Here is a 26,944-nt window from a genome sequence, read left to right as displayed (position 1 = left end):
CGAAATGAAATCACTTATTAAAATGCTCAAAGTATTACTGTTTCATAATGCTGTGCAGATTGTGCATTTGTTGTAGGCTATTAAAGAGTACAGAAATATACAGAAGTCAGGAGCTAGGACTCGGAGTCGGAGCTATAAATCTACTGTCAGATTAGAACTCAGGAGAGGGTGGGTTTTTTTAGACCGTGCTGATAAATATGCCTACAACATCGTCGTGCATATCTCCAGAAATTCCAGAATGTATGTAAAATGTACCTAAATTAAATATTTTAGGACATATTTTGGCCCCCTTTGATGTTAATATTTGTACTGACATGGCAAAATCATGTTAGATTTTGCCCATGTTTTATTTTATTTTATTCAGGCGTCATATGTGACTTCACCCGGTCTTTCACTGGGGTCCTTGACGTGGCACCGATAAACAAAGATGGCGACCATGAGAAGCGTTTGGGTGAAATAAGCCGACTACGTGAATAAATATGATGATTTTTATTCGAATCGACAAGTGAACTTAACACAGATATACATTGTTTTGCCTTGACAATCCACGGTGATTACCCCAAGGATTTTACGATGGCTGGATGGGCAGGTTTTTCCGAAGACGAGCTCCGAAAGATTCAGCAGAATGGTAAGAATGTTCTCTAACTAGGGTTAAGTAAATTACTACTACTTGTCAAACAGATTGTGTCGACGGTAACTCTGGTCAATTCACTCGTCTTTGACGATGCATATCTCTGTTTTAAACAGACCAGGCGGTGCCAGCAGCGTTAGGTCGTGGTCGGAAATCTGCTCCCACAAACCGGAGTCGGCTGCAGCGGGAGAGAGCCATGCAGTTAGCTGCCGCACAGAAGACAGGTACCGACTCGCCTGTACTAATTTCACCCGGACAGCAGCTCGCCAAGCCGCCGCCGCCCCCACAGCCCGCTGTACCTGCTGGTGCTGGAGATGCTGAAGTAGCTGTTGCCTCAAAGCCGTTGGTGGAGAAGATGATCCAAGAGCCTGTCAATCATGTTTCTGCTGCAAAGGACGACTCTGTACCTGTTGAATTGGAAAAACAGGAGGTGGAATTGTTAGTAAGTTTTCGGTATTAAACACTAGCTTAGTCTTTAATTACTTTTAATTTGCTAGTGCTTGTGTACTCATTTTATACATTTTTTCCCCTATTAATACAGAAGTCCAATACCAACTGTCCCCATTTTTTTGTGGGCTATAAAAGCACAAAACTTGATTTTCTGACACAATGATAGCATAGGTAGCACGGCAGAGACACCATGGGATAATAATTATCACCATAGATGCACTTTTAATTTTGTTCATTTGCATACACACCTCACACTATTGTTATAATACCCCATATTCCAGTCTTGATCAATCCCAGTTTTTTAAATTTTCGTTTTGTTTTTGTTTTGCTAATAATTAACGTATGAAATACAATAACTCATTAATATTATTATAATTAAAATAGTTTGAAATAACAGTATCTTTGTTGTCCCATCATAGACGAGAAAAGACTCGAATAGAGCAGCTCCAGCAAGAGCAGAAAACGATGGAAGAGAGGAACAGACGTAAAAAGGCTCTTATTACAAAAACTATAGCCGAAAAGTAAGTACGGGTTTCATTACATGCTTATTATTGGACCTCGTATTTAAACACAAACGATGTCATTGATTAAACTTCACTGATGTCACTGATATAATAATGTTTCTGCGTTTAGAAAATTGCTAGCAACGGATGATGCTTTGTTCTCAGGTCCAAGCAGACTCGGGCAGAGGCTGTGAAGCTGCAGAGAATCCAGAAGGAGCTCCAGACTCTTGATGACATGGTGTCCAATGACATCGGCATCCTGCGAGGCAGAATAGAGCAAGCCAGTTGGGACTACAGCACTGCTAGGTAGGTACAGTATACAGCTTGAATAAGGAGATAAAGTGCACTTTATTAAGATTGATTGATTGCAACCTTTATTTATTCTCAAAGAGCATTGAGGTTCACCCTCGTTTGCAGTCAAGACATATACAGATATAAAACACAGAAAATAAATACGTTAATAAAAACAATGACATAGGGGGCACGGTGGTGCAGTCGGCAGCGCTGTCGCTTCACAGCTAGGTCCTGGGTTCGATTCCCGCTGTGGGCGTGTTCTCTCTGCATTATCAGTGCGTTGACGTGAGTCAACAGTCTGTCTTGAGAGTGCCCATACCCTAGGTGGGGTTGGCAAAAGGGCCTTTCTGTGTGTAGTTGGCATGTTCTCCCCGTGTCCCCTATAGTAGGTACCCTCACAAAAACATGCAGTAATCCTGGTCTCTATACTGCCACTGTCACCCCCACCTGATGGACGGGAAAGGAACTGGTTGGAATAGCGTGTAAGTTCCACGCGCTACATCCAACTGGGGAAACTACACCCTGGCAGGTGAAAAGAAGCGACTTGGACTCCTCATGCATTTAAAAAAGCATGAGGTCAGTCCGTTGAGCTCCCCAGGTTGGCTGCAGAGGGAGTGTAGCCCCCAGCATTACATTAACCAATTGACAATGGGAGAAAATCATGGGTAAAAAAACAATTGCATAGTGAGGTTGGGAGGTTTAAGATGTATACTACACTTGTTCAACCAATGGAATGATCTAAGTGCAGATCCTTCTTTCCTATCTTTCAATTAATTGCCTTGTGAAGCCCAAATCATTATTTGCGTATTTTGTCGGTTGCTGGCATTCTCTGAAATGCCTGCTGTAAGAAGAGTCTGCCTTGTCTGTAAATCTTCCACTTTCAAACTCTGGAAACACTGCCCCCTGCAGTGGGTTTTGAGTACTCGAGCAACCTGTTTTACACACAGCACACTTGTAATGCACGTGTTGTCAAATGCTTTCACTATACACTTTCATGTCCCTTCCAGATGTTCTCGGAATTTTCTTTCTTTCTCCCCCCCCATACTTTGTCTTTACCCTAGAAGGGGGTGCATACTTAGTTTAGACTAGTCATTGGTTAGACATTGGTTAAGGTTAGGTTTAGGTGTGAGGGTTTGAGATAGGTTGTAGTTAATGACTCATTAATGACTAATGACTGGTCTAACCAATGACTAGTCTAAGCCAAAAATTGTCTAAACTAAGTTCTGCACCCCTAGAAGGAAATATGAATGCTTTATATTTAAGTGATAATACTGTTTATTCTGCTAATTAGTACTAATGCATATTAGCCATAGATATTATCCTTGATGATTTTGGTAATAGGATAATAATATTGCATGTTTATGTATGTTGAATGAACATTTTGTTGAGTAACAAAAAACACTGACTAATAACAGTAGCAACAATCTCTGAATCAACGTGACGCTGTTTTCACTTTTATTGTAATCCTTATTCACACATTCACATATAGTGTGCCTCACATTGCGGTGATTGCAGTTTCACTGTGATTGTGGGAGCTTAATAGAGTGGGAGACCCAATGAAACACCCCAAAATCTGGCGTCGGAATGAAACTTAACATACCGGTACATGAGGGTTCCTCTTAACGGGTGGCTTAAGGTTAAGGTGGCTATAACTGAAAAGTTGCTGCTGTGCCATTGGGCTGTTTCCAAGTGACACAAGAAGATCTATTTTCAAAAATACCATTTCCATGTTCAGACATGGAATTAGGTTCTCTATCAAAACTCGGTCTAACCAGACTTTTGGACTCATTTATCCCTAATTTCCACCCTGAATATCCTGCTCAGCTCAATGTCTCGCTCTCTCTCCTCTCAGACATGCTTAATGCTTGACTTACATGACATGAAATAGAATAGAGATGGAAAATCTGCTCACTGTGCTGTCAAATGAAACCCTGTAAAATGAAACATTGTTAGCAACACCAGCCTTTCCTTGCTGACATTAAGATATAACATGCCAGAGTGGCATGTTCTTCTTTTTTAACATTAGGCTATTGCTCGTAGGTTTCGCACCATTCTCCCTGACCCTCTTGTCCATTATCTTTTCTATCCTTTTTTTATTTTTTTAAGATATTTTTTACTTTTATTGGTTTTTTGAAGGGACAGACAGTAGGCTGACAGGAAACGGGAGGCCGTGTCGGGCTCGGGAGTCGAACCCGCGGCACACTGCGACTGGATTACCAGTCGGGTGCCCAGACGGTTACGCCACCGCCTGGGCCATCTTTTCTATCCTTGTCTCAATGTCTTCTGTGCACAGAAAGCGCTATGAGAAGGCGGAGGCTGAGTATGTGGTAGCTAAGCTGGACCTCCACAAGAAGACAGAGGTCAAGGAGCAGCTGACGGAGCACCTGTGTGCCATCATCCAGCAGAATGAGCTTCGCAAGGCCAACAAGCTGGAGGAGCTGATGCGGCAACTGCAGACCACCGAGGAGGAGGAGGTGGTGGTGGTGGTGGTGGGGAGCCCAACACAGGACGAGCAGAAGAATGGGAAGCGTGTCCAGAACCATGGGGAGACATTGGTGTGTTCTAGCCCTGAACAGGCGTCCACATTGGCGGGACAGACTGCCAAGCAGGGGGTGGAAGATTCCACCATCCATCAAGACCGCCCCCCAGTGACTGAACCTACGGTTGGCGACCAGGACTGTAAGACGCTTGACAACTCCCCGAGTCTAGAGCAGAGTGAGAGCGAAGCTTCAGCTTCTGCCTCCTGATTGGTGCTCTGGAGAGGTGAATGTATATTATCTGAAGAGATGATTGGCATTTCTAGATTGTCAGTGGCCGTTTACATTCAGGGATTTGTCCCTTATTATTTAACACTAATGTAGATATTGTTGCAATACATTTAACGGCCTTGTGTACTGTATCCTTAGAGACTTCATAAGCAGTCATTCATTCACGCTGACATGTCTGGCCGTTGCAGAGTGAATTACAATTGTATTTTGTTACCGCCTGTCTTGGTTATTTGGTTTTTATGTGGCTGCTTCTAAAAAATCTTTTCTCTCAAGCTCTTCAAACATGTGGCTTTACATCGTATGTGAATTATCTCTTCTCAAAGCAAAAGGTTGAACTCAAAGGGCGACTGTTTTCGATTGCTCTGTCTGTGTGACAAGAATGAAAGATGGCTCGTGTTTACTTCCCGGAAAAGCCCATTTTCAGCGAGCAGATGGAGGGGAGGATTAATCTATTTATGTTATGAACATAAAGCCATGCATTTTATGTTGTAGATCAACGCATTAGCTATAGGGTTGGGGTAGTATTTCACAAAGCTAATTCAGTCGAGTTGAAGAGCAGTGTCTGCAACGGGCCTCCTAAAATGGTAAGGTGATCGCTTGTAATGTATGGATGTAGTTTACATTGGCCCTCTGTATGGATTTCTACATTTACATATTTGTATGGCCTTCAGGGATTTTTATTCACTTGCACACTGCATATTGAATAATCTGTCCAAACTAATATGACAATCTAACATGAATATTCAGCATTATATGTTGTGTATTAAAGATGATAGTTTATTTTGTTAAACTTTCTATTAGTGATTAATTAATTGGAGAGTGAGGGTGGTGTTATCTATAAATGGGAAAATATACTGTATATTTTTTAAGATTATTTTTTTGTTATACTCCATAAGGCATGTCTATTTAATAAAATAAAAAAAATCTACTTAAGAACATGTTTTATTTTCCAGTGCCATTCACAATACACATTTATATTAAGAAAAATGAACGAAATGATGTAATCATCTTGACTTCTTGAGCATGCCTTTGAAACTTTGTTTGTAACTATAGGTATCATGGTGAAACAGATTCCCTGAAGCTTGTGGTCCATAGAAGGAATTTACTGAGAATACTTCACAAACTCCCATCGCTTTTTCAAGCCATTTTAAAGTGCAGTGAGTGTTTCTGTAAACCGCTTTGAGATTTTACAGCGTTCTGGTCACATCTGGCCGTCTGAATGAGAGCCCATAAAACGAGCTCTTTTAATTAGTGAGGGAGTAGTGACTGACCACCGCATGTCCCAGGCACCTCCAAGGTCAAGTTTTAAGTGCGTTTGATATCCTGCCTATAACTGATGTGAATATTTCAGTGAATTCAGCCATATAGGCCTTTTGTGGACATTATCGAAATACAGGCCTATTATGCGGTAGATAAGTCTTGCCGTCTTTTAGCCTCAGAATTCGGTTTTGATGATGGGAAGAATAATTGTCACGGGCCCTTGGGATAATTCAGCTCTCCAGGGGGCCTCCTTGTGAAAAGAAATATGCTCTTGATTATCTCAGAAAAGATACAGACGCAGTGGAGATTATGCATCTATACGGCATGAATTGGTTACTTTGAAAATACATTTCCATTTATGTTTCTGCGAGGCACTGGGCCCAACTTCAGAGAGCGGTGGGTTTTTAAAGCACGCGTGATTTATGTGGCGCTAGCGTCCCTCGACAGGTCGAGAAAGGCCCTGTAACCTGAGAACCCAAGACCGAAAAAACTAAAAGATCAACTTTTACTGAAAATCTTACACATCTGGCATGCTTATACGTTTACGTTATTGAATATTGACCCATGTCAACTGGCCACACTTGTGAACAAAGCAAACTGCGGCCCAAATTGCCCAATTGCAATTAATCGAGTCGGTATGTTTACCGTAGACTAATCTGTAATTAGGTCTATGTATCCCATTATAAGTGTTGAGCTGCTATATGGGTGATATGTATAGGCTAATTTGGATTTCTTTCGTCTGAATTGCCTGTCGTCAGTGTCTTATAAGAAAAACAAATGTATTTCCAAAAATCCAATCCAATTAAAATGTTGAGTGGAAACTCACATAACTTTAGGCTATATCAATTTATTCAATTAGGCCTACATTATGTTTTACAGCGGAATACGCGCTTATCCGTAAAGATGTAAAGGACTGGCGTGATAACTTTCGTTGGAAGATATAGAAACCAGGATCCGGTAAACTCCAAGTCATCGTACCCAGATGTTAATTTATTTATTTCGAAGATGACTGTATCTTCTACGTTCTTCAGAGAATAAATTGTATTGTATAAACATTCGTAACGGGACTCGGGACATAATTATGTCCATTAGCCATTTACAGTAAGCGTCCCTATCCCAAGTGATCAACATAAAAATCGCTCAAATCTACAAATGGTCTTAATTAATTGTCTAATTAAATGCCCCTGCCAAATGCGCAGGGAAGTCAAAAATCGGCGCATTTAATGGGAACTCTAAGTTGAAGCTAATGTGTTTTCTTTCTGTGTTGATTCAGTGGGTGTATTAGCTCAGTCCTCGTCTTGCCCCAGGGTTGATCACTAACGCCGCCGTGTGTCCCGCCTGTAGAGCCGCTGTCCAGTGACCCTTGGTGCTGATTGGGGTAGCACGTTGGCCCCTGTCCTGTTTTATTTCCCTAATTGGGAGTAAATGGCCTCCTTGTTGACTCTTTACATCCTGTGCAGGAAACCATATGTTGCCGACACACTCCCCCCATTCCTCCTGATTGCAGCGACTGGGGAATTCTCATCGTACGACCTGTTGAGCTGCAAATCTTTCGCACGGACTCAGGGCTGATTACAACTTTCAATAGGGGTCTTCAGTCTTCTGTCAAAGTAAAATAGCAAATCAGAGACTATTTTCGTCAAGCAAAAAAATACTCACATTTGGCATTTGCATTTTTACAGTTATTTGGCATATTGAGGCAATATAAGGTTGTCTACAGCAAATGTGCATGATAATGTTCCACTTAGCCTAGCCGGCGGGTTGCGTGGATTGATGGCCATGTCGATGCTTTATGAGTGCCACTCTGTCCCTTCTTCAATATAGTTTATGGCTCCTTTTTTGATAGTCTGCTTGGGCTGTTGCCTGCACGTCTATTGTTGCAGTGCTCAACACAGAGTTGAACGCTAATTGTAAACGGGCTGTGGTGTTCCGAACATAAAAAGCAATCTGCTCCTGATTAAACAACACGCAGAGTTTACAAAGCAGTGCGCGTGTGAAATTAATTCAGCTCCGCTGATTCTGATTAGAAACCTAACCGCTGCTTTTGCTTTCACAGGGGAAATGGGGACAGTAATATCATTGGTGTACACTGCAGTATACTCTATACTGACTGACTAGCAACCACTTTCTCTAAGCTTGAGTGGGCGGTGGATGGATCATATAATGAGTTGTGTAGCTGGCCTGGCATGCATATTGAACAGAGGTGTGAGCTGCAGGTCTCATCAGAGCTTTCTTTTTTTAGCCTGTTTGTTTCAAGTTGTGATTTCAGTTAGAAATCTGTCTGTTAGTCTGGCGAGTGACACCATTAATTCGTTATCCATAATTATAACAGTCAATACTGTAATTTCCCATTAAACATTTGCTGTTATCATTATCAGTTATTTCAGTTCGTAAAAACAACAAAAACAACTATCTACTCACATAAAAATAAAATAAACAAACTGTAGCCGATTTTGAATTGTAATTGGTGTCTAGCAGGTTTCTAATTTAGCATGCGCGCGTTCTACACTTTATAATGTCTGCATATGGATGCACGATAGATGTAAAACATAAATCCAACACTAACACCATTATGCAGGATTATTTACATCATAATATTTTTTAATACCTATATCATTTTAATATCAAACTATAACGACCTATGGCTTGCTAACTATATGTATATACTAATCAGCTTTGGGGTCAACGCATTTCTGTTATGGCACTAAAGGAGGTGGTCATGACTCATGATGCTGTTTTGTAGCAAACCTTGTGGGAATGTGGGACTATACTAAAACTCTGGAATCAATATGATCAAAAAGGTATTACTGGCCCATTAAGCTTTAACCACAAAACGGTGCATATAAGCCTATATAGGCCTATACCTTTCAGTTGCTGTAAACAATGTATATATAAAGATGCAGTGAACTTTTGTTTTTCAGTGCTTTATACTGCAGTGCTTTTACTTTTAGGCCTGCATGCATGAATGCAGATATCTGTATAATAGCCTATAGCCCGCTGTCCGCCGCGTTAAATGTGTTGCTCGTGGCTTCAAACAATGCAGTGAAACGCAGCACAATTGTTCATTATCTATTATTCTATAGCCAGCAGTATCTTTATGATTGGGCGCGCGGGGCATTTGATTACCGTACTCACGTGGGTTTTGCAACGCATATAGTGATTACAGACGTGAAACGTTGGTGACACTTCACTGTGACAGCATTTGACTTTTGACAGCGTCTTTTGTGCAGCTGTCTTGTGAACTAAAACATTTGAACATGCCCGTTATGTTTCATGTTGTCAACCCAAACAAACCATATGAAGCTAGATTATATAATTGCTACTGCATGAGACTGGGACTGTCATGGGTTGTTTCGGTCGTGAATCGTCGCCATAATGATCGGACGTCCCACATAGCCCACTTCGTTTCGCTGCATTTTAAATCTCAGTGTTGCTGTTATAGAATAGAACCGAATAAAATCGGGAAAGAAAATAACTTACTTTAGGCTGATTAAATTAACTAAATTCAAACCTTAAATCAAGAAAAGCCTGCGACAATCTATGGGCCTGGTCTGGATTTTAGGCTCTATCTCTGCACGGGGGACACACGAGCACGAACCTGTCTGGCTATATCTCTGCACGGGGGACACACGAGCACGACTCTACTGTATAGTTTTGGGTCCAACTCCAAGTCTTTCCTTGTTTTTTACGCTCCTCGTGAATAACGCTTCAAGACATATTGACTCCACCAAAGGTCAGGTCAAATGCAGCATGACACTTTGCATGTGGACTAGCTTTGACATTCCCATGCGACACGGACAACATTTTTGCACGCAGTCGGTGCAAATAGGTCACTTTCCTATCGAATTCTGCACAAAGAATAGTGGGGCCTGCCGTCTGCAGAAGACTTTGAGGCTGAGACTTGGGGAGGCTTTTTGCCCTGGCACCGGAATGGGCTTGTAGGCAGGAAAAGAGAATCTGGGGGAAAACTAATGATGAAAAAGTCTACTCTATCCCTGCGCCTTCATTAAATACATGGAAAGAACGAGAGAAGCACATCTGGATTCAATCCGCGTCCCTTTGATGGCATCAAGTGTTCTTTTCCCAGATCAGGGGCTGGAAGCTACGGGATGTCTATGGCAGCTTGGAGCCGAAAGTCTACTCTTGCCATCTGAACACATGGACCCCCTCCCGCTCCCTTCACCCTCCCTCCATGCCTCCATTCCTTCACCCCGCCCCCTGCCTATCCTATCCCCCCCGTAAAGACGCACTATGATTGCGCACGAGAAGACGGTCCAGCTAAACCCCACGCCTTAAATCCGTCCGTGTGTCAAACTGTTAGTGTACCTATATCTATCATACCAGGAACATGTCATCAAATGGGTTGATTAAAACAAGAAATCATCTCGTCACCTTTTGTACTGTTTACAGCACAGACTGGTCTTTTTAAAATGCGGTTACATGCAAAACCCATGCTATACGCATAGCATATACGCTGTGCGCCTATTTATGCATGCCAAATTTCGCCGATATTTTTATTTAGTCCACCCCCCAGGACACTTAAACTCTCCTTATTGGAATCATTAACATACAGTGATAATTACAACTCTTATGGCCTCTTCTGGCAGACTGACTGCTTGCTATTTCCTAGAGAGATTCAGTAGGTTAGAGGGAGAAAAAAAATACCCCTAATCAGGGTGTTGATGTTGGTGATGGCGTTGGGTCTGTTTAAGGGGAGGGGAGTTGAGGGAAGGGGGGGGGGGACTAGCTTGAGAGGATTGTAGCGCGGGGCCTGTGAAACGTCAGACACAGCACAAAGACATTGCCACGTAATTACGGGGCTCCTATTAGAGTCTGTCCGTCCACTCTCCCAGGGGTTGCGAAGTTTCATTTACTCCCCGGCTGGGCTGGTGCATGAATCCGTAGCCTGCCAACGTGTGCATGTGCCGCAGTTTGAAGTGCGAGAGAGGGAGAGGGAGAGTGGGGGAAGGGGGGAGGAAGAGAGAGAGCGAGAGAGAGGAGAGAGAGAGAGGAGAGAGAGAGAGAGAGAGAGAGAGAGAGAGAGAGAGAGAGAGAGAGAGACTACTTTTCGAGGCGGTGGTTCGGTCCTGCCTCCCAGCGCCTAGCTGCCGCTGAGCCAGCTTTACGCGCACATGAACTGTGCGCATCTGTTCGGCATCAGCAGCAGCTCTTGCTAAGCTCAGTCAGTTGCGATCGTGACTCAACCAGAGTGGGAAGTGAGAAGGGAACTCTTTTTTAGGAGACTTCTTTGAAAACGCACACAGGACGAGGGTGTTTTACGGTGATATTTTTTGTTAACGCGCACGATTGAATGGATTGGCTAGGCTTTTGATCGGGAAAAGCAGACAAGGAGACATCTTTGTTTTCCGCCTGTCTGTAGAAGTTTGTTTACCGCTCCAGCAGTCTGGATGTGAGCAGATCTTCTTTTTTTCTTCTGGGGGAAAAGCAAGATTTTCTTCGGCTGGTTTGGATGCGCTGTTCGTGCGCTCTGTATGCAAGGATATATTTGGCTCACTTATTATTGCCCCATTTCCCCCACTGTATCCTATTTGCGTCATGACTTCTAGCTATGCACATGTAATGGACAGGCAAGCAACGCTATCAAACCGCCTGGAGAGTCCGATTACATCTAATCTGGAAAACCTGCAAGCCAAAAAGAACTTCTCGGTCAGCCACCTGTTGGACCTCGAGGAGGCCGGGGAAATGGTTGGGACCCAGGCGGACGAGAGCGTCGGGGAGGCGGGGAGGAGTATGCTGGAATCCCCGGGGCTGACCAGTGGGAGCGACACAAATCAACAGGAGAGTAAGTGAGAATATATAGCAGTGAGACCATGCAGCGTTGAGAGCAATGTTTTTGTTTAAGTCCACTGATATCAACATCGTATTTCATATCAATAAAATCAATATGTAATAGGCTATACTCATTCAAATGTCTTTCAAATGTCTCACTGAAAAAGCTCTTGGTTATCAGTGAAAATACGCCTGACCTCTGAAGACAGACAGAAACAGGCCTATACAATGACAGAGTAAACACGAAACTCATTAATTTTCATGATGTTTTGGCCCGTCTCCTCCGACCTGTAGACTGGCGCGCTGTTGAAACTGCGGCGCGCGTGGAAGGAATCCTTCCTGAGTGTATGGCAATGCATCATTCCTGACGGCTTCCCTAAAAATGCCCATTAATTTACCATTAACACTTTGATGTCAGTGAGGTATGGCCATGTTGGTCGATATGGTCAGTAAAGTAACCTACAAGTGAACTTGGGGCAGTGATAAATCTAAACGCTGCCCATGAGACATCCACTTTGCATCGGTGTCACATGATGGGTAGACTAAATGTGAAATGTGTTTGTTTAGCGTTGAACTTTATTAGAAAATGTGAAAGAATGGACTGAAGTTAACTTGGATACACCCCAGTAAAAGCAAAAGAACACCGCTTGCCCACTCAAGGCGCGCCATTGAGAGAGTAAATAAACCCGTCAACTCCCGAGCGATACGCCCTCCTTCTCCTACTCAAAGAGCCATTTGGAGAGGTTGACAGAAACGTTATAGGCTTTAATGAGTGTTATTGTTATTTTACGGGTAAGATCGGGCCGGTGTGAGAAATATGCAGGAGGAAGTGGCGAGGTCACGTCGTTAATTCACGGTTATTTCGCTTGTCAAACAGTTTCAGAATATTTACGCATAATCATTTGTCATAATTAGCCGTGTCTCATAGGTCTAACAATTAAGGAATCAAATAACAACACGTCAGTAGATCTTTTTGTCGGGAGTGGAGTTACAGACCACGGGCCCATTAATCATTCCATTGAAGAAAATAAACAAATAAATAAATTAGGGCACAACATATTTAGCATTTTTAAGCTGATGCTCTATGCGGCCGGCAATATCAGAATATTTCAGAACGATCTTCTGTTTATAGTTATGCTGTAGCCTAACTTATACATATTTTTGTTGTTCAATATCACGACTGTTTTTATTTGAGGAATAGCAAGTGTGGTGCAACCATAAGTCTATATATAATTATTCAGGCTATTATTTACATTTATTTTTAAATTGAATAATGAAAAAGAATAAAACTCATCAATCAATTCTCGCAGAATTTCATCATGTTTGGGGCCAAAGATATATATAACTGCAGGCTGCATTTAGTTTAAGGCGCCTAACTTGAACTTTCACTGACAGTTTGTAATGAAGTACGCCTAATTACACCAGCTGGCAACACTTCAAGTTCGAGGATGGGAATGGCTTTGATTTGCAGTTTTATATCTCACCCTAGGCCTAATTAAAAGGTTTACATCATTACATCAATGTAAGGCAATTAAAAGAACTATAGGCCTACTGACTATACAGTATATGTATGGTTTACAAATTATGGCAGTTTTACTTATAGCAGCGAGATTTTTGTTTAATTTATCATTTGTTTACCACTGGAAGATCAACTTAATACTTTACATTAATGAAAAGGCAGACTATTATTGCATTCTGGATTATTTGAACTGATATGTTGACATTCATTTTATTTTATAACTTTTATTTAAAAAAATAATAATAACCAATAACCAAATGTTATGTCATTCAGTTTAATTAATCATCACAAATAAAATATAAAAACATAGAAAAATGGGGAAAAAAACTGATATACATTTTCTTTTTAAATAGTCAATCAAATTTTGAACACATTGAGCTTTAAGTATTCTTTTTTTTTTTACAAATGTGCATTTTCTTGCACTCAGACTTAAAGTATCTTTATTTAAATGTAATGCAGATTCATTTATAGTTCTCAAAATTATATTTAGCATCTGTAACCTTTTTCCCAATTTAGATACACACTATATATCCATCTCTAAAATTATAAAATAATGTTTGTTCTCTCTCTCTCTCTCTCTCTCTCTCTCTCTCTCTCTCTCTCTCTCTCTGTCTCTGTCTCTGTCTCTGTCTCTGTCTCTCTCTCTCTCTGTCTCTCTCTCAGTTTTTGTTATTCATTTCAGTAGTTTGTTTCTAATGGTGCTCGAGACTCCGGTTAAAAGCCTCATCTTCCTCACCATAAATGTGTGTGTGTGTGTGTGTGTGTGTGTGTGTGTGTGTGTGTGTGTGTGTGTGTGTGTGTGCGCGTGTACATGTGTGCGCGCGTGTGTGTGTGTGTGTTGTTTCCTTCATGCCTTCTCCGAAGAACGGGATGTTTATAAACAATGCCTTCCATTTTCTTATACTGTATCAAGATGCAATGTACTATTCGAATTTTACCTAAATTTGTCCATAGATATGCTGTGTATACTGCTTTTGGTTTGCATGCCCACTGACTGTAGGCATTCATTTTTGCATAAATTATACCATGCATAAAGTCATCTCAGTACACCGTCGGAATGCTAAAACTCTCGCCACTAGAAAAGCCATCAAGTGAGCCCAAGGCGTTTGGTATAACTTTTAAAGCCGATTCACAACAATCGCTGGCTCTTGTTGCTCCCCGCGGTGGTGTTGAGTAACTCCACACAACACAGGCAGCCACTTTCAGCGGGCATCCTGTGACAGATAAAGCATAGAATGATGGTGACAGACAAGAGTGGGCCCCTCTTTCATTATAGCTACATGGTGACAACAAACAGGCCCATGTTGACACATGAGAGGATAACACAATGAACAGTGGATGCAGATGATGACAGTAGAGCATGAGTAAGATACTGAAGAAAAGGCGCGAGGTAGAAAGAAGAAAATAAATGGACCCCCTATGGGTTCCATTTTTACTTACTTCTTACTTTGCCGTGCATATACACAAACAACTAAATTTCTATTCATGTGCACCGTGTTTATAATCGGTGTCTATACTGCTTGCCTGCATGTATGTTTCATATGTGTGACACATGCCTGTGTGTCTGTGTCTCTGTTATTACGCACACAGGCACACACAGCCTAGGCAAGGTCTCCATTTTCCATGTGAATAGAAACTATTATCTTGTGGTTTTGTGCAGCCCAACGGGGAAAGCATGGCACCAACGCTAGTGCCAGTTAGGAATCTGATTCCTGTACTGGGGCCACACATTTGAAAAAGTACACCATATGGTACAGTCCACCCAAAACATCACCATCTCAAAGCAGTATACTGTATAGACTTGCTAGACTTGCTATATTTTATATGACAACATGATAACAACAAAGAAAAGTCCTATGTCTTTTGTGTAAGCTTCTAGGGCGCTCCTGGCGATGTTCTATTTTCTCCCTGCCCTCGCTTTTTGTCTGTTTTCCATCAAAGAATAAAGAATAACAAATGCCTTTAATCCACAGAGCTTTTTATTATTATTAGAAATTGATGCATTTTGACACGGTGCCCATCATGGTCTGAAAGCTTCAGAATTTCACATGTGAACAAAATGTCTCCTTTGCGATCTGCTTAATCCCTGTGCAAAATATTTGGATGTGCGTTTGAGAGACCAACTGTTACCACGTTCACCTTGCGGCCGGTGGGCTGGTGTTTGGATTCCGGAGATCCTGGTTATAAAATCCATGTCACTCACAAGGCCTTCACTTTGTTCCTCCTCTCCGTAGATGAACAGATGAACACAGAGGAGAAGAAAAAGAGGAAGCAGCGAAGGAACCGGACTACCTTCAACAGTAGCCAGCTACAGGCTCTGGAGAGGGTCTTTGAGAGGACACACTACCCCGATGCCTTTGTCAGAGAGGACCTGGCCCGCAGGGTCAACCTCACCGAGGCCAGAGTGCAGGTACGCAAAGACTCATTAAAGACATTCAAACCGGGAAAGCACCTGTGTCATTTTAGATTTGAGCTATATACTGTATATATAGCAACATATCCTTTCTTCAGAAAACTCTGAAGAAAGGCACAAAGTCTGCTATTTTTGCACATCTTTGAAAAATATTGAAAATGTTTGGATGTTTTGAATTTGAAAGACAAAACTTCTCTTCTGGGGGGTCCCTGGCACAAAAAAAAATCAGATGGGGGCCCGCGACCAAATATATATCAATTTAGGGGGTCCTTGGCACGAAAAAGTTAAATATTCTACTGATTTAGAATGCATTTGTTGAATCGGACTCAGGTTTTAATGGGGTAAGCGCAATTGTGGATGTTGTGCAATGAAAACACCCTGCTAATCTCAACTAAGATACTTTTACTCTTTTGTTTTTATTATCTTGTTTATCTCACATGTATTTTCACTGAGCTTTATGCACCATTAAATCCATTAATTCCGTAATCATTTAACTCTGAGTTGCGGGACTACATTTGTTAATTGAATTGAAGCATCATCCTGTGGAATGAAATCCATACATAGGCCTACTTGTAAGTCTGAAAGTAATGTAACGCTAAAAGATTGATATTTTAGGGCAGGGGTGTCCAAACTTTTCTCAAAGGGGCCATAATTAGAAAATAAAAACACCCAGGGGCCAACTACATAATGTACCTTCGGATTTAAACGATTCTATTTAATTACCATGATCAATATTTAATATCAATGGTCTTTTGTCAGGTGTGTGATGTGAACAAAAAGTGTATCTCAGCCTTTTTTCAGCATTATGTTACATTGTAAGGTAAAAAAAATAATATAATAATATATATATAATATATACAAGGAACACTGACAAATTATACTCTGGGAAAAAGCCAGGTTAAAAAAAATGTAATGTAAAAATATGCCATACTGTTGGTCGGGCGTTCATAATACAATTCAGGTATGAAGCTGCGGGCCGTTTACAATTCACCCCATTTGTTAAAAAATGGAATAGCTTCAGTAACAAAAAGTACAATGGTTTAGATCTGCTTATATGAGAGAGTGACCGTAAAGGAGAGAGCCATTAGCATTATACTGTAGGTTCTCTCAAACTCTCACTAGTCCAGAGAGGTATAGTAAATACACATGTGTCGGATATAGTTTTGTTGCACACTGCCAACTAGATGAATCGGATAAACAATAGCAAATAAAATAAAAATAAGATTGGAACACAATTCATAACAAATTGACATGACCTGACTGTTTATTTTACAGAGAGAGCACGAGAGACAAGCTATTTGTTTGTTATTTAATGAAAGTTGAAAGTGTTGCGCCTCATAGCATGTAGAATAGAATCCCCAGTGTTCATTTATCCCCTACCATATATCTCAGGATGCTTACTGTATGCCTACAGATATTCTACCCAAGCAGCATGCATGTCAACATCGTTGTTCCACAACCTTGAACCGTATAGGCCTGACCTCTAAATCTTCTAAATCCTCCAGTTTTCTGAAATAAATATTTTCACGATTTTTCAAAAAATAGCAGACCTACAAGCTCGTAGCGCGCCACTCAGTGTGAGTTTGGTGGAGGCATTGATCTCAGCATATACAGTGCAAAAGGTGCTTTATTGTTTCGACACGCGATACACCAATTCTCTCTCAATTTAATTTAATACTATTGTAAATTTTAAATTAAATATTGTACCACAATCACTGATATATTTTAAGTCGCTTGTTATAACACACTTTGGTTTGGTTTGAGTTTGTTAGCCGTTTCCACACACACACACACACACACACACACACACACACAGACACACACACACACACACACACACACACAGGGCAACTGTGTGTTGTGCGCAGCGCCACGCACAGTAACCAGATCAGACAGTGGATGTAATAGTTTTAAATTAACCCTGTGGTATTCAGTACATTGATGTAATCAAAATGTAGCGGATGGCCAATTCATGCCTATAGATTCAAACGGTAGGATTGATACTACGAAAAAACAACAAATACCAAAATAATGCTGTTTTCTCTCCCAAATTGCGATAAGCCAAAATGTAAACCGATCTGTTGTTTTAAGATTATGATGAAATTTATATTAGATTTGAAATGGCTTATATATTTGTATTCTGCGCAACATTTGACTGGGTGAGGAATTCAGTCAGTCTATGAGGATTACCCATTATTTAAAACAACATTAAAGACTCGCAGTATTGCAACTCTGAAACTATTCAAATGAAATTAAAATGGACGGTTACGGGTCCATTTCATTACACTTTGTACACTCTCAGACTTAAATTAACACTCAGGCCTTTTCTGGATTGAGTTAAGTTTGTTTAACATTTCACTGCACTTTTACCATGGGTCATAATGAGGATATTCTTAACCGGGGGAGAGAGGCAAAGACAGAGAGGGAGAGAGTAGGAGAAATGAAACAGAGATGGGGAGGAGTAAGAGAGAGGAAAAGAGAGGGATGGAGAATGGGAGCACATCTGTGATTAATGTGTACCAGAGAGCCATGCAGAAATCCTTTGATAAAAGAGACTTTAGGCTCATTCCTCAGGCTGTACGTAATCGGACACTGTGCCTCCCTGAGCCCCTGCGAGCCTGGAGCGTTTAATAATGGATTTGATTTCACAGCGAGGAACAACATTAGCACCCCCAGTCAGGGCCCTCATCATCTGTTTAGCCAGGAAACTGGAGAGTATGTGTGGATGTATTGGGTTGGTGGGTTGAGGGGCTGATGAATATTAATATGTATTTCGCCGTGGACCCTCATCAAAAAATATTTTGTGTTAAAATGTGTCAAAAACATTCGGTATGTTTTGAAAACAGCAGATCTCCAAGCTCACAGCGTGCCGCATTGCACTGCATTATTTTCAAATAGCTATAATGTTTCATGGTTTAAAGTGGTTAAACCCATTTTGATGCTACTAGTATATTAAGGACCCTGGGGGTCTCTGAACCCCAACTTTGAGAAGCACTCTCGTAGATAAAAATAAATAAATGTGTGTGAATGCATGTGCAATGTGTGTACTGTGCATGCATCCCTATTGGGACAAGACAGACCTTTCAGAGGACATTTCTGTCTCTCCATGAGATCAAGTCAATAAAAAGGAGCACAATTTAACTTCTTAAGCCCTATACATCACCGTACAACAAGTGAAAATAGACAATCTATAAGCTCACAACGATGTGTTGGGGGGCTTGTAGATCTGCTATCTTCGCTATTTAGTTTTGATTTATGTTTTGAAAGAAATATACGTTTTCTTTCCCAAAATAGGGATGCCAGAGTATACGTGGCTAAGCTTCAGAAAATGAATACTATATTATTGGACATTAAACTTTAACAAAATTAAAAAATAAAAACAATTCTCTCTTTTTATTATTAAATGTAATTCTTTCATTTGTGCAGTTCATCAGACACAATTATGGCTAAGATATCCAGAAAAGTTAGTGCTTGAACATAAACAGTTTTCTGTTTTTGTCTCATGACATGCACATGAGATGTGAATATCGCCATGATTTTTTTTAATGTATTTTTGTATAAATGTTATTATTATTTATTCCCTTTACTGTGTATCCCCAATGCAGGTTTGGGTTCAGACATGCACATAATTTTTTTCTAAATGTACATGGACATGGACATTTGTTTTAAATATATTCTATTATTATTTATTCACTTTACTGTGTATCCCCATGCAGGTTTGGTTTTAAACATAAGATGTGAACATCATCATGCCTTTTCTTAAATGTATTTTTGTATTTAATTCTATTATTATTATTTATTCACTTTTCCGTGTCTCCCCGCGCAGGTTTGGTTTCAGAACAGGAGAGCCAAGTTCCGCAGGAACGAACGTGCCATGCTGGCCAGCAAGAACGCCTCGCTCCTCAAGTCGTACTCGGGCGACATGACGGCGGTGGAGCAGCCCATCGTACCCCGGCCCGCCCCCCGCCCCAACGACTACCTGTCCTGGGGCAGCGCCGCGCCCTACAGGTGGGTGACCCCCTCTCGTCCCGTCCCATCCCGCCGCAGCATTTTAAACCTTTCATATACTGTAGCTCCTGTCCACGCTGGCGCACCGTGTATAACCACACACACACACACGCACGCACACACACACGCACGGCACACACACACACACACACACACACACACACACACACACACACACACACACACACACACACACACTCTCTCTCTCTCTCTCTCTCTCTCTCTCTGGGACGTGTCACACAATCTGTCGTCAGGAAAACCCAGTCTCTCCTCTAACCGTTGACCGTTATTAACCACTTATAATTAGTCGATAATTTGGACCGTCTTTTTTCCCCCTTCTACACCAAACGTCTTTGCCGAGAATAGCCCAACTACAAGCTCAGATCTGCTGTTTTTGTCGAATGTTCGCCTATTTTCACTGAATAGACGCCTATTATGACATGTGTAGGGACTTTAGGGTTCCAGTGGTTAAACCGAGTTTAATATCCCCACCAATATTACCCCTAATCCTATAACCTCTACAAAACCGTGTGCCCATAGCCAGCTAGATACACTATTCCCATTTTTTAGATGCTTGCAGTGCTGCCGCTCCACCCTCCAGGGGAATTCCTGCTGCATTAATACGCTCTCTTCCTGGAAAATACGTCAGCTAATACAGGCTTGATACAGGGTGGAGGGGACATTGACCGTACTAATGCACAGTGTGTATCCTCTCTCGTTGCTGTGCATGGCTCTTTCCTTTAATACTTGCTTTCTTCTAATATCAAACCTAATATCTGTCTCCATCAAAAAGGTTTGGTTTTCAGGCACAGGCTGACACCACAATAACCACACTTAACTCCAGCATAACATCACACCCCAACCTCAAGCCCCTGGCACACACACACACACACACACACACACACACACACACTTGCACGCGCACACACACACACACACACACACACGCTTGCACGCGCACGCACACACACACACACACACACACACACACACACACACACACACACACACACACACACAAGCTTGCACGCACACACATACTCATGCATGCACGCACAAACGCACTCATGCACACACGCACAGTTGCACACACATGCACGCACACGCATGCACGAATGAAGCACACACACACACACGCATGCATGCATGCATGCACACGCGCACACACACACACACACACACACACACGGCACACACACACACACGCACACGCACACACGCACACAAACACACCACCTTTCCCAGCTCTGACCCTGGTATGGCTCACTGTTATTGTTTCATTTCCTGTCCACACATCTGTCCAGCTCCTCTCCCTACCTGTGCATACTCGTCATATTCCCTCTAACCCCTCTTTATCTCACTCAGATCCACCTGGATTCAATGAAACTGTCACTGCCTCTGACCTTGGTTTGGGTAAGCAGGCAGTCAAGTCAGTTTACCCTCTGAAGTGTGTTTAAAGTCCATGTTCAGAGAGCGTGGCTTCGTTTGTTATGCTTGCAGCGGTTGCTTTCTAAAAGGTCGTCTTGGCCTTTCCCATCTCTTCCACTAATCGCATCTCCTTGACGCTACCCTCTAACCACAGCTGCCAATTGTGACAGACCTCTGTTTCTATAACTGCATGATGTAAATGATGACCAGTAGTAATTTAATTAAGGTTTTCTCGCTTCTTTTCTGTGAATGTGAAAGGGCTGGAGGGGGGGGGGGGGGTGGTGTGTCGTGACCCTCCTGATGAGGTGATAATGTGAAAACAAACCATATTAAATCCACCGTCGACCTCTGTGACCCTCTTTGCTATACTATACCAGATAATGAACGCTTCAGAGCTATGGCGCTCTGCTGGGCAACATTCTTTTTTGTGACTCTGGTTACACTGGTCATGATTTACAGTAATCCTCCCGTATGAAACCCGGTATAAAATGTCCGACACAGCAGCCACGGCCAAAGGCTTCCCGTTGAACCTCAGCGAGAAAATGCTTTGGCTGCATGCTGTGCAGTGAGAAATCTCCTGACCAGAAATAATGCTATTTGGAGCATGCTAATGTGGTTCTAACACTTACACCGTCATTTACTGCCATTTACTCTATATTATTCTTAAGCTGGTATCCAGTGCCTGTGTGGGGTTTTAGTAAGCGCCACAGCAAAGACTGTAGAATGTTTTACTTGACTAATAGTCCCTTTTTGTTTTAGCAATTTTACATTATGAGTGCCTTAAAGTCAGATTTTGTCAAAATCCATCATTTCATATTGATGAATGGGCTCCTGCTTCAAATTTAAATGTTTCCCCTATTCGTATTTCCACAGCTGCAGCTCGTTCGTATAGAGCTTTTTGCAATGCAACGGCAACAGGTGATCTAACCTTTTCCCTCTTTACCATTCTCTTGTCCCTCAGCGCCATGGCCACTTACCCTCCCACCTGTTCCAACACCAATACATCCCAGGGAATGAACATGGCCAATAGCATCGCTAACCTGAGGCTCAAAGCCAAGGAGTACAGCTTGAACCAGGTGCCCACAGTCAACTGAGGAGGACGTGGCGAGAGAGAGAGGCTGCGACCGGGGAGGGACAATGAAACTGGGGGGGCTTGCACAGGAAGGGAGGGGACCCTCTCCACTGCTGGACACCCGTACACACACACACACACACACACACACACACACACACACACACACATACACACACACACACACACACGCACGCACGCACACACGCACGCACGTGCGTACTGTCTCCGGTGATGATGATCAACTCTAACTCCAACGATGGAATCTGACCCTGCAGTCTCCTCTCCACTTTGAAGTGGCATCACTAAAGCGATGGATGCCACATGTCCCAAAGTCTTCTCATTGTATCTGATTTTGGACACCAAGAAACGGAAGGCATTCCACAAGGTCACCTCTCTCTCTCTCTCTCTCTCTCTCTCTCTCCCTCTCTCTCTCATTCTCTCTCTACTGAGCATCGCTGAGCTCATTTGTACCAAAGACATCTAGATTGGATGCTGTATCTGTGTAGCCGAGTAGTTTTATCTTTCGATTCTGGTGCAGACTGAAAAAAAGGCAGGGCACGTTCCCGATGCCTTTTTGTCTACTGGAGAGCTTATTCTCATGCAACCTGACGCAGTCAGTGTGCCATACCAAGAGTTTACATTCAACAGCACCATGCCTTGTTTGAGATAAGGAGACTCTTGTATGGACTACTTGGAATCCCCTATCTTCCGCTGGCTCTGGCAATGGATTGGGTGAAAACACCAAAACTGGGATTTTTTTGGAACAGTTTTTGTTTTTAAAAACAACAAAGAACAAAAACATCATGAACTTCATCATCCATTGTACATTGGGGGTTTAAAACATTTATGCATTTTTTTCCCAAGATAGTTTTTTTTTCCTTTCAATTTTATACCACTGACAAGCAAACATTTTCAACACATTTTGTTTAATGTAATAGTCCAGTATAGAGGGAAGGCTAATGTATTTCTGAATACAAAAATCAGTAAATTCTCTTAATTTCCTATGATATCCTTTATTTGTAACGGAAAAAAAACTTGTATATTAATAAAATGCATTTCAAGCAAGGCCATGCCACTGTGTCCAATTCACACTGGTTGATGAGATCAACAAAGATTCATTTTCAGTCTTTCAGATGAGATGAACTGAAGCCTGAAGTAGAGAATGTTCTTGATAATACTGAACACTGAAATTATTTAGGAGAAGTTAGTTTCTATGCATCTTGTTTTGCGTAAAACGTATTGTTGGAAAATATGCAGTCTATTACAAAAAGAATATACCCCTCTATGTAGCAGAGTCCAGTTTGACCTTAAATTATCCTCAAAGCCTATATAAAAAAGTTACTTTATGGCAGGGACCGTTCGGAGAGCAAAATGATCTTGGAAGTTGTACAAGCATCATAAAAGAGTGATTTACAACTCGAGGACAGATTCTCCTTCAGAGAAAGCAACTCTGGAAACCTCAAGTGGTTCCCGCACTGCGTTTTTCTGCTGATTACCACAAACTGAAATTTCCATCTTAAAAAACAGGATATTTATGAGTGGGGGGAAATCCTCTCCTTAATATGGAGGGGCCCGTGGGCCTCGTTTAGCTCCGCGGCTGTCACACAAGGTGTTTCTTCTCCGTGGCCCCTCATAACCTGCCATGAACAAACATATGTTGACATAGCCGTGGCACGGCACGCTCTGCCATTAAACTATGTCCGTTTGAAATTACAGAGACATTGTTCGTTGTTTTCTTAAGATGACGTCCGTGTGCAGTTCATGTAGTGCCATATTTTATGTTCTTTTTGTTGTTGGCTGTTCTGTGTAAGGCTGTAATGGTATAGTGGGACCAGCAAAATCTGGAGTGTTCATTTAACTGGAAAGAACTGGACCCATAATGGACCTTATTGGTTAGCTTTTACACTTACAGAGTTAAATTAACACTCCAGATGTGACCGTATATAATACAGAACCAGTGCTGTGCAGGTATTTATTTTATTTCTGAGCTATTATGGTGACAAAGCATCGTGATTTATAACAGAGATCACCGTTTGTCCACTTTTCACCGATTTTATTCCCCGCTGCTGCTTGTTTCCCTGATCACTGATCCATGACTATGGTATGTCCAGTGTCAGACCCCTGTCCCTCTCTCCCCTGCCAGGCGCCCGCTCTCACCTTTCACGGCCAGAGCCAGGCTGACCTGAAGTGATTCCAGATGTGGAGATCTCTTTGACCCCCGCCCTACGCCCCCAACCCGCCGTACCCCTCTCCACCCCCTCCCAGTCCCGCCTCCACCCCCTATAGCCCCGGGCCCTGGCCACTCCATCAGGGCTGACAGCGTCCCCTTGGACGGGCGTCTCTCCCCGCCTGAGCACATGACATACAAGGCAGCCTCCCCCCTCAGCAGCACATCTGGAGCTCATTACAGAGGAGACAGTAAGAGAGAGAGGGGGGGTGGGAGTCTGCATGCAGCGTGTGTATGTGTAAGAGAGCGGGAAAGAGAGTGTTTCTCAACTTGCCTCCTAAAACATCTACCTTTTCTCTCTCTGTCTTCTATCTATTTCGCCTTTGTCCTTCTCTGTGTCTTTAAAAAAAGATTCCTACAGCTGTTTGCCGCTTTCCTTTGCTTTCTGCCCTTTCTTCTCATCTGCTCCTTCCCACGGCAGTGTTCTTTGTGCCGCTGTCTGTCAGTGCCACATGATCACAAATACTTTATTAATGAGTGGTTTTGGAAAGAGCTTTGCAGAAAAATCTCTGCAGCGAGAGAGCAAGCGGTCTGAGTGAAATACTGCACAGCTGTTAACAGTGTGTGGTTTGGGTGAACAACCAAAAGAATGTCCCGAGATGTGGAGTTTCCACGCAAAGTCAAGTTGACTGAGAGGTTGCACTGTTTGTGTGATTAAGTCACTATTATTACACACTTTCATAAACACAGATGCGGCCCAAGAGTACAGTCACCATTGGATTGTAAAAAGAGAATATAATTAACTTCTAACTGCCATCTCATTCAGTCACATGGGGATCTTGCATCTCTGAAGGGTCAGTTTCCTATAGCAAAGACAAATCTAAAATGGTGGTCCCTTCAGCAATTATCCAGTTTTGGAAGTCTACCGTAGGTTTTGAACAGGGTTTCATGTGGCCTAAAATTACAGATCTTGTGCAGAACATTCAGCACCACGTGTAGCTTAAAAAATGTCTGGCGGGGAAAATAAATAACACAGCAGCAATTGGCGTTTGTGATGTGACAGCAGCAATATGGTTAATGACTGCTGGGAATTTTAATGAAAGTTGTCAATCCGGTAAAAAAACGAAAAAGAAAAAAAAACACTTGATTTGAACATGTTCCTGAAACATTCGTTTTCCAGTGTGAGCATAGAGGAAGTGGGTGCACGTCTGAAATGTCATATAACATTCAATGTTGCATGTAATGGACTCACAAAGATAGTGTTTGTCTTGTCTCAAAGCAATTTAATTATGGTGCGATAAACATTTGAGCCAGGCTAAATGACGGCTGTGGCTATGCTGGTGCTGGGTGAATTAGTATTTTAATTTCCTTGGCTCTGGCTTGATCCACCAGGGCAACAACAAAAACAACAATTATGGTAACTGACATGACGTGTGTTCCGAGACACCGTCACCGTATAATCATCGTCCGATTTCCCCAATGCTTGCAATGCGTATTCCCCGATGGCACATGAACTATTTTAAGTATTTGCTTTTGGAGGGCCTTTCATAAGGAGAGGTCTCTTACAAGAAGTTTGGCCCGTGCAGTGGAACACATGTGTATGACCTGGGAAATATGCAAGAGGTCTCTGGAGGAGCTCAAGAGGATTGAGCTAGTAGCTGTAATAAGCAGTGCTTTGAACATTTACTCACCACAAAACTATATTGCAAGTTTATTCCTTACCCACAGCTCTGTAAACAGTGGTTCCTTGAAACAAAGAAATGTGTTTGTTTTTTGTGCTCACGTGGCCTTTAACATTTGCCATGTTGATTAGTTAATGCCATGCCCCTGTTAATTTCTACATTACTTTAACCACATGAACCATGCATGAACCATGCACCATTCTGGACAAAATAGGTGAACATTTTGCGAATATGGGCAAACGTTAAGTTAGCAGACCTACAATCTCACACTGCATTGTGTTGCGGCTGTAAAAAGGAGCAGGCCAAGTAGGCCAACAGACTTTGGGGAACCTGGTCAAATTATAACTAGTTAAAAATAACCCAACATATAACACAGTGCATTTGGGGGTGCCAACCATATTAGATAGTATTGTCGGATGTTGCTTCTCACTAGAAAATGCTGTAGACCTACACCAAAGTGGAGTGAGGGACGTACCAGTGCAACTCCAGACTTTATCAGGTGTCATGCAAATGCAAAATGAGGGCTAGGTCCAGCTCAATGTCCAGTTACAACACATCAACAAGACAACAACCCATGTTTGTACAATTTAGGATGATGACTCAATGGGGGTGCAAATAGGTAACACTGTAACCAACATGACATTTCCCCCATGGCGTTACACTTAAAAACTCACATTGATCATGTCCCCTTTACCGAGAACCTTTCCAGCCAGTGTTTGCCAAGCCTGGACTCCTCCTCAGATTATCAACTGTCTCACTCCCTCTGCTGGATACTGACTGTCCATACAACTCAGCAGGTCAACAGAGGCCACCCACTGACCAGTAAATAGAATACAGTATATACCTTATACAGTATACTCAATGATACAGCACAAGCTTTACACAACTCTTTAAACTTGACATTTCATGGAGACCACTGGAACATTTCCTAAACTAATCAAATCCAACTGTGTAAT

General features: G+C 42.1%; 2 protein-coding genes across 3 annotated transcripts; both read left to right on the top strand.

Annotated features, from left to right (window-relative positions):
• Positions 1 to 428: 428 nt before the first annotated feature.
• On the top strand, positions 429 to 5,555 carry gorab (golgin, rab6-interacting). The gene is made up of 5 exons (XM_080770110.1): positions 429 to 628; positions 748 to 1,069; positions 1,501 to 1,602; positions 1,750 to 1,890; positions 4,172 to 5,555. Exons 1-5 carry the CDS (start codon positions 574 to 576, stop codon positions 4,623 to 4,625), a joined length of 1,074 nt encoding a protein of 357 aa, XP_080626236.1. The 5' UTR covers positions 429 to 573; the 3' UTR covers positions 4,626 to 5,555.
• A 5,356-nt stretch (positions 5,556 to 10,911) lies between these two features.
• Positions 10,912 to 23,205, top strand: prrx1b (paired related homeobox 1b). 2 transcript variants are annotated; one of them, XM_080770811.1, is made up of 5 exons: positions 10,914 to 11,709; positions 15,450 to 15,625; positions 19,455 to 19,636; positions 21,002 to 21,049; positions 22,026 to 22,166. In XM_080770811.1, the coding sequence occupies exons 1-4, from the start codon at positions 11,463 to 11,465 to the stop codon at positions 21,018 to 21,020; spliced, it is 624 nt and encodes a 207-aa protein (XP_080626937.1). In that variant the 5' UTR covers positions 10,914 to 11,462; the 3' UTR covers positions 21,021 to 21,049; positions 22,026 to 22,166. The 2 variants fall into 2 exon arrangements, with proteins under 2 accessions (XP_080626936.1, XP_080626937.1); XM_080770810.1 differs by lacking the exon at positions 21,002 to 21,049 and having other exon boundaries at positions 10,912 to 11,709; positions 22,026 to 23,205.
• Positions 23,206 to 26,944: the final 3,739 nt, after the last annotated feature.

Source organism: Protomyctophum bolini (assembly GCF_963924005.1).
Source record: "Protomyctophum bolini genome assembly, chromosome: 8".
Classification (NCBI taxonomy): Eukaryota; Metazoa; Chordata; class Actinopteri; order Myctophiformes; family Myctophidae; genus Protomyctophum; species Protomyctophum bolini.
Note: the sequence above shows the minus strand (reverse complement) of the source record. Positions and strands in the feature narration are given on the sequence as shown.